The sequence below is a fragment of the Microtus oregoni genome, unplaced genomic scaffold, assembly GCF_018167655.1.
Source record: "Microtus oregoni isolate MIOR12 unplaced genomic scaffold, Mior012 000002F_ref0000024, whole genome shotgun sequence".
NCBI lineage: Eukaryota > Metazoa > Chordata > Mammalia > Rodentia > Cricetidae > Microtus > Microtus oregoni.
In genome coordinates, this window is record NW_024543061.1 from 62,590,927 (window position 1) to 62,597,127 (window position 6,201).

General features: G+C 52.2%; 1 protein-coding gene across 5 annotated transcripts in view; it reads right to left on the minus strand.

Moving 5' to 3' along the window:
• The window catches only part of Iqsec3 (IQ motif and Sec7 domain ArfGEF 3), a 103,821-nt gene extending 97,998 nt beyond the window's left edge, over positions 1-5,823 (minus strand). For 4 of the 5 annotated variants that reach the window (XM_041632453.1, XM_041632443.1, XM_041632461.1 and 1 more), the window contains exon 1: positions 5,084-5,823. In XM_041632453.1, the coding sequence (XP_041488387.1) occupies positions 5,084-5,613 (530 nt within the window). In that variant the 5' untranslated portion in view covers positions 5,614-5,823. The remainder of the gene's footprint in view (positions 1-5,083) is intronic. The other variant, XM_041632478.1, reaches the window with a different exon arrangement.
• Between the last annotated feature and the right edge of the window lie 378 nt (positions 5,824-6,201).

A 6,201-nucleotide genomic window follows, 5' to 3' on the forward strand; every position in this document is an offset into this window, starting at 1 on the left:
TAGTATAAAAAATCTCTATATGGGATTTAAATTTAAGAATTGGATCTCCGTTTAGAACTTGGCCCCAGCTATGGGTCCTTGCTTACTCTTCTTTTCCAAGCCACACCCCTTACCTTTCCTCCCCACTGAATCTGTCTCCATTTCCCTCCCAGGAAGTGACCTTTGGGACTCAGGCTCTGTCTCCATTTCCTTTCCAGGAAGTGACCTTTGGGACTCAGGCTCTGTCTCCCTCTCCTCCCCAAGAAGAGACCTTTGGGATGCAGGCAGCACAGATACTTGCTGAGTGAGCATTACCAACTGCTGTGCTTCTTGCACAGGCTGGGAACGAGAGGAACCTGTGCCAGGATGCTTCTGTGGGGCTGTGTGATGTTACCTGTGTTACGGGAAGGGCGGGGAGTGAGGAGAGGGAGATGCATGCATGGGGGCATGGAGGGTGTGTCGACAGAGGCTAAGGAATGGGGGGTGGAGAGGCGTGTCGCCTGATGCATGGGGGCATGTGGAGCGTGTCATCTGATGCATGGGGACATGGGGGGCGTGTCGCCTGATGCATGGGGGCATGTGGAGCGTGTCATCTGATGCATGGGGACATGGGGGGCGTGTCGCCTGATGCATGGGGGCATGTGGGGCGTGTTACCTGATGCATGGGGACATGGGGGGCGTGTCACCTGATGAATGTCACCAAAGGCTAAGGAATGGCTTGAGTGTCTACAACTGGTTTGTTTTTGTTTTTGTTTTTCTTCCCTGGCAGGAAGAGGATAAGTTTGGGCTTTTGCAAAGGTCTGGGCAGCAAATCTTTATAAAGATCTACTGTGTGCCAGATTCTGGGAATAAGCAAAAGGATTCACTCCCTCCTCGAGTGACCCTTCCTCTGACCCCACTATCTGACTAATTTGTGGATGTGTATAGACAGATGAGTGAGCTTGGGCAACCAGGCATTCTAGATACAAGACATGTTGAGACTGTCCATAGCCACGGGCATGGCTCAGGCAGATACGTCCAGTCAGAGGCGGGAATGTCTGCATGTGACACAGATGTCTCCAGGACTGAATCTGCTAGACAATTTTCTTTCTGGCTGTCCTTGGCTCTTGCTGTTTTCTGACATGAATTCTCACCTCTAGCCAAAAAACTCTTCCCCCTGGTTCCAAATCTCTGTGTGCCCATTTCTTTTACTTTAATGTCTGAAGAAAGGATGACTTTAGGCAGCTGCAGTATGCTCACACCTGCTTAAATGTTTCTAGATGTTTTTTGTTATATGTCATGTAAGGACCACTTCCTTCCTTCCCGTCTCTCCACAGCACAGAATTCAGGCTTTTCAACAGACCGAACATCTGATGCACTTAGCTCACTGATGGCTAGCTTCATGTTGGCTAGCTTCCAGGGTGAGCTAGATAGACACTGCCACCTTCAGGCAGACCACCCTCACTCAGCAGTAGAGATCTCCGCTTCGGTCAGCATCCTAGACAACTGTGATTGAAAGACGTATAAGTCATTTAGCCATCTCCACATCTAAGGTCTGGAGATGACTCAAGACTTTCATGTAGTGCTAGCGAATGAAGCTCAGTGCTAGAACATACACTTAGCGTGCTAGCATGTACAAAGCCATGGGTTCAATCTCCATCGGGAGAAGGAAATGGGGAAAGAAGAGAGGGGGGTGAAGAAGAAAGGAGGAAAGTAATAAAGAAAGGCAAGGTTGCTCCAGGAAGGTGAGGGAGGAATAGACAAAGCCATTATAAATACTCAGGTTCCTGTACTTTTACCCTGAATTGGGGATCTTGGAGTGAAAGCTGAATTTGAAACACAATACCCAAATCTTATCTTGAAGTCAGTAATCGCCTGCCTCTGGGGCTGGAGATGCAGGCAAGCTCAAGGATTCCCAACTAAACAAGTGGCTGAGTAAGTGGGCAAGTGTGCTGTGACAGAAGCTGCAGCCATGAAGTCATCTTAGGGTCGTGTTCGTCCTTGCAAGGGGTCTTTTTCAGGTCAGGTTAAGGCCTGGCTCCAGCCAGGAAAAAGATAATAATTAATTCCTTAGCTACTGGGAGCCTTGATTGAAAAAACAAAGAAGAAGGATCTGTTTGCTGCTTTCATTAAGCAGCATAAACAGTAGGGGCTCCTGCTTAGCAGGAGCGGGAAGCGGGCAGAGAAAGGATGTTAACCCCTAGGGTTTCTGTTACATGGCTGTGCTCACCCGCCTCCGCCTCCGCACTGCTGCTTTCTTAGCCAGGATCCCAAGGCTGGCTCCTTTGTGTGTCCCCCAGCTGAAGGAGTGAGAGAGACCAGGCTGCACACTCATCTTCATCAGATGGCCACTAAATGATCCATCATTTCCTAGGTCCTGAGCTCCTTATTCTCCCAGGGTTGGGCGAGGAGAGGAGTTGAGGGACTATATGGCTGGTGTGGTGTGCATGTGCGTGTATGCACACACATGTGCTAACAATGCCTGGCCCTTTGAACCGTTTGTCCATCTGTAGCCACCTACCTAGAGCCATGTTCTTCTGTAATGAGGACAGTGAGGAAAAAGCAAAGCTTTGCAGAAAAATTATGATCTGACACCCTCTCTTGCATCCCTTCCTCCTCTGCATGGTAGAGAAGTGGCTTAGCAGAAGCATGGGGGAAAAGACCAAGTAGGTCCCCACCTTTTACATGGATCTCTCTCTCTCTCTCTCTCTCTCTCTCTCTCTCTCTCTCTCTCTCTCTGCCTGCTGGCTCCATCTAGTCCTGCCCTGTGGAATACGGGATGCACATTCAGAATAGGTCCACTAGTAGAGGGTAGAGTGGGCTAAACACCCAGGGATCAACAGTGACTCACTCCCGAGTTCTACAGGGAAATGTCTGTTAAGTCAGGCTAAAACATGGGAGAAGAAATGGGATCCCAGGGGCCTCAGGCTCTCCAAAGTATGAGTTATTTTGCAAAGAAGGGAAGAAAGTTGAGAGGTAAGTATGTTCTCACTCGAAGTTTCTGGGTATCTAGGCCTGGGGATAAGGGGAAAGGCTGGAGATACTGGAAAAAGTGAGAAGCTCATGGTACCATGAGCTGCCTCAGTGCCTGGCACAGCTTCCCAGGTATAAGGTGCCCAGAAGCTTCTACTCCCCTCCATCATGCTGGTTGGTATTTATTTTTGCCCCATGGGAAGCAGAAGCAGGGCAGGGAAGATGGAGAGAGAAAGATGTCACATGGTATTGGCATGTGAGGCTGGAGAGGAATCCAGGTGATCCCTCAACCTCTGGATGCCTAGCAGGAACATCCGCATGGAAGGTATGAGCTCTCTAGGACCCCTTGGGGGCTACAGAGAAGCCTTTATCCCAGAACAAGATCTGCCACCAATCCTTCGTGATCACAGCTTCCCAGCGAGATGCAAAGAAAGTGAGAATGTAGCGGGAGAGAAGCAAGACACCAGATGTCATGAGGAGAGAATTCAGGTGGAGAATCCTAATGCCAGGCTGCTATGGCTGCCCCCAAGGAAAGCGAGGTGGAATTGTTCCCTCTGTTGGGAGAGAGGGCTATAGAATGTCTTGGGAGAGTGTTGTCCTTAGCTGAGATGTGGGTGTTGAGCAAAAACTGCCTTGCTGCTTTTCATGCCAGAAAAGAAAGACAGTCATAAAACTGAATGACAAATAGGCCGCGGAGAATTTTCTCGGGGTTTGCATCAGATGTGTTGGGTCTATCAAGCGGGGTTATCCTAGCTCTCCACCCCTGGGATTCTGTGCTCTGGTCAAACCTACCCTGTGATGGAGCATGCCTGAAACACCTTCTTCACAGCGATGGGAGAGACAGTGAGGTAAGGGGCAGAGAAGAGGTGAGCTCTTAAGAAATGCTGCCAATCTTCACGAGTGTCTTCCAGACATAAATCCTATGTGAGCTGAGTAGAGGTGAGGTGCTCAGTTCTCCTCACTCTGCCCCTCCCTCTCCTGTAGCATCACATCATCAGGGCCAGTGTTGACCAGGTACTGATTGCCACAGGGCTGTTCTTTCCTCCCCGTCTAATCAGAGAAGTAACACTGACAGGATTGTCAAGCTTCCCTAATACAGAGGATAAAACATTCCAGCCCCCTTCATCTCTTCCTCCCACGTTCTTATTCCAGGGATTTCACGAGTGAAGAAAAATCTCCAGGCCTTAGACTGCCTGGAGACAATTAACATTTCCCCAGGAATCCAAGATGAGGTTTCCAAATAACCAAAGAGAAACAGGTCTTGTCATAAGTAGCCACAACCGAAATTTACAGAGGGATTGAATTCATGGAACTGTTGCCCAGCTGTCTCCATTCTCACTGTTCCCTTCCCATGACTGCCAATCACCCTGCACCCCTGTGTGCTCTTGAGTCAGGGACGAGCTCCAGCCAGGTAAGTCCTGAAGCTGTAACAGAGGCACCCACAAGTCTGGAAGGTTGTTTCTGTGTTCCCCTTTGGCACTGCAGGGACACAGAATGAAGATGCTCACTTGGGTCAGAAGGGAGAAAGCGTCCCTAAGTGAGCTAGCTACTCTTGGCTTTGACTCTCACTGCATCAGATAAAGAACCACCTCTTTCGCCTGGGCAGCGCTGTCTCCCACCCTTCGTCTCCCTGTATCTGGCTTCCTTTCCCTGTTCCCTGCTGTCCTTCAGCCTTATCCTCATTGCTCTAATCCTCGTTGCTGGACCCCAGCCCCTTTGAAGCTCTTAGCCATCCTCCAGATCAAGCCTGCCTTCTTGGCACCTCACTCTTTATTTAAACAGTTGTACTATGCAAACTCCCTTCTGAATTTTTCCTAGCTTAAATCGTCCAATCGTCCCTTGGCTTAATTTTTACCCCCATCTTCCTCAAGTTTATCCCGTTAATTCCTAGAAGTTACCAATATCCCCAATCAGTTTAAGCCCACGTCTCTCATTCTTTGCCCCAAAGATGGTCTAGATACTTCCTTTTGCTCCAACCACCACAAACCCTCAAACACGGATCTCAAACCCTTCCTGCGGGGATCTCCTTGACAGGTTCCTACGCAAGGCATCTTCACTGCTTTACTTGACATTACCCCAGTCCTTCACTCTTACATGCTGGTTTCCCCTCCTCACACCCACTTGCTTCTCCCACCTCCTCTTCCCCACTCACTCGGGTCTCCTGCTCAGGACGCCCTTGCCGAGGGCGGCGGGGGATGTGTGCTGAAGCAGGGATCCGGCGGCAGCGCAACAACTCGGGGGACGCTCCTTCTCCTTGTCGGCTGCGGCCCCGGGTGCCACCGGGTGCTGGTGGGGCGACTGGGGAGCCTGAGCCCTGCCGCCGGGCTGGGGCTGCGCCAGGAGCTGTCCGTGGTGCTGAAGCGGCGGCTCCGGCGTGGCGAGTGTGAGCTGTCCGTGGTCCTGGAGAGGCTCTTGGGCCGCAGTGGCGCCCGGAGTGGTGGTTGTAGGAGCAGGCAGTGGGGCGGACGGCGGGGGGACGAGCCCGGGCGGAGGTTGGGCTTGCAGCAGCTGCTGATGTTCCCACAGGCTGCGATTCTCCGCGCTCAGCTCGTCTAGACGCCGCTCCAGCTCATCGATGCGCTGGCGCTGGGTGTGGATGAGACTTTGCTGGTTCTGCACGATGGCCGTGAGCTCCTTGAGGTAGAGCACGGCGCGCACCGGGTTCTCCAGCAGGCTCTCCATGCCGCCCGCCGCCGCCTGCGCCCTGCCTGCGCCTGCCTCGGCGGGCGGCGAGGTGCGTGAGCGCGCAGGAGCCCAGCAATCAGGGCGGTCGGCGGCCTCCTTTCCTCTCTCTCGCTTTCTCTCTCTCTCTCTCTCTCCCTCCCCTTCCCACCGCCGCCTGCGCGTCACCGCCACACAGGCATTCGCACACGCACTGAGGGGCGGACCCGGCGCCAGGACCCACCTCCCACCTCTGGGCTTCGTGAGGAACTCTGCTTTCCGCGGGGCGGGGAGCAGAAGAGGAAGGCGAGCGAGGAGCAGCGGGGATGAGGCTGGGCCTGGAGGGATACTCCATGAGAACCCAGGAAGGAGAACAGTCCTACCGGTGAGGAAGGAACAGCCAACGCAAACAGCAGTGCTGGGAAAGTGCGATGGGACCAAGAAAAAGAAAAAAGGAAACTGCAGAGAAAGAGGAAGAATAAAGGGAGGCGGGTACAGAGGAAGATAGAAATCTAGGCACCCGGCTCTAAAAGGTCACAATCTTTTTTTCCTAAGACCTTCTGAGGAGGGGGCACACCCGCCTCTTTGATGCTCAACAATTTGCTTTTA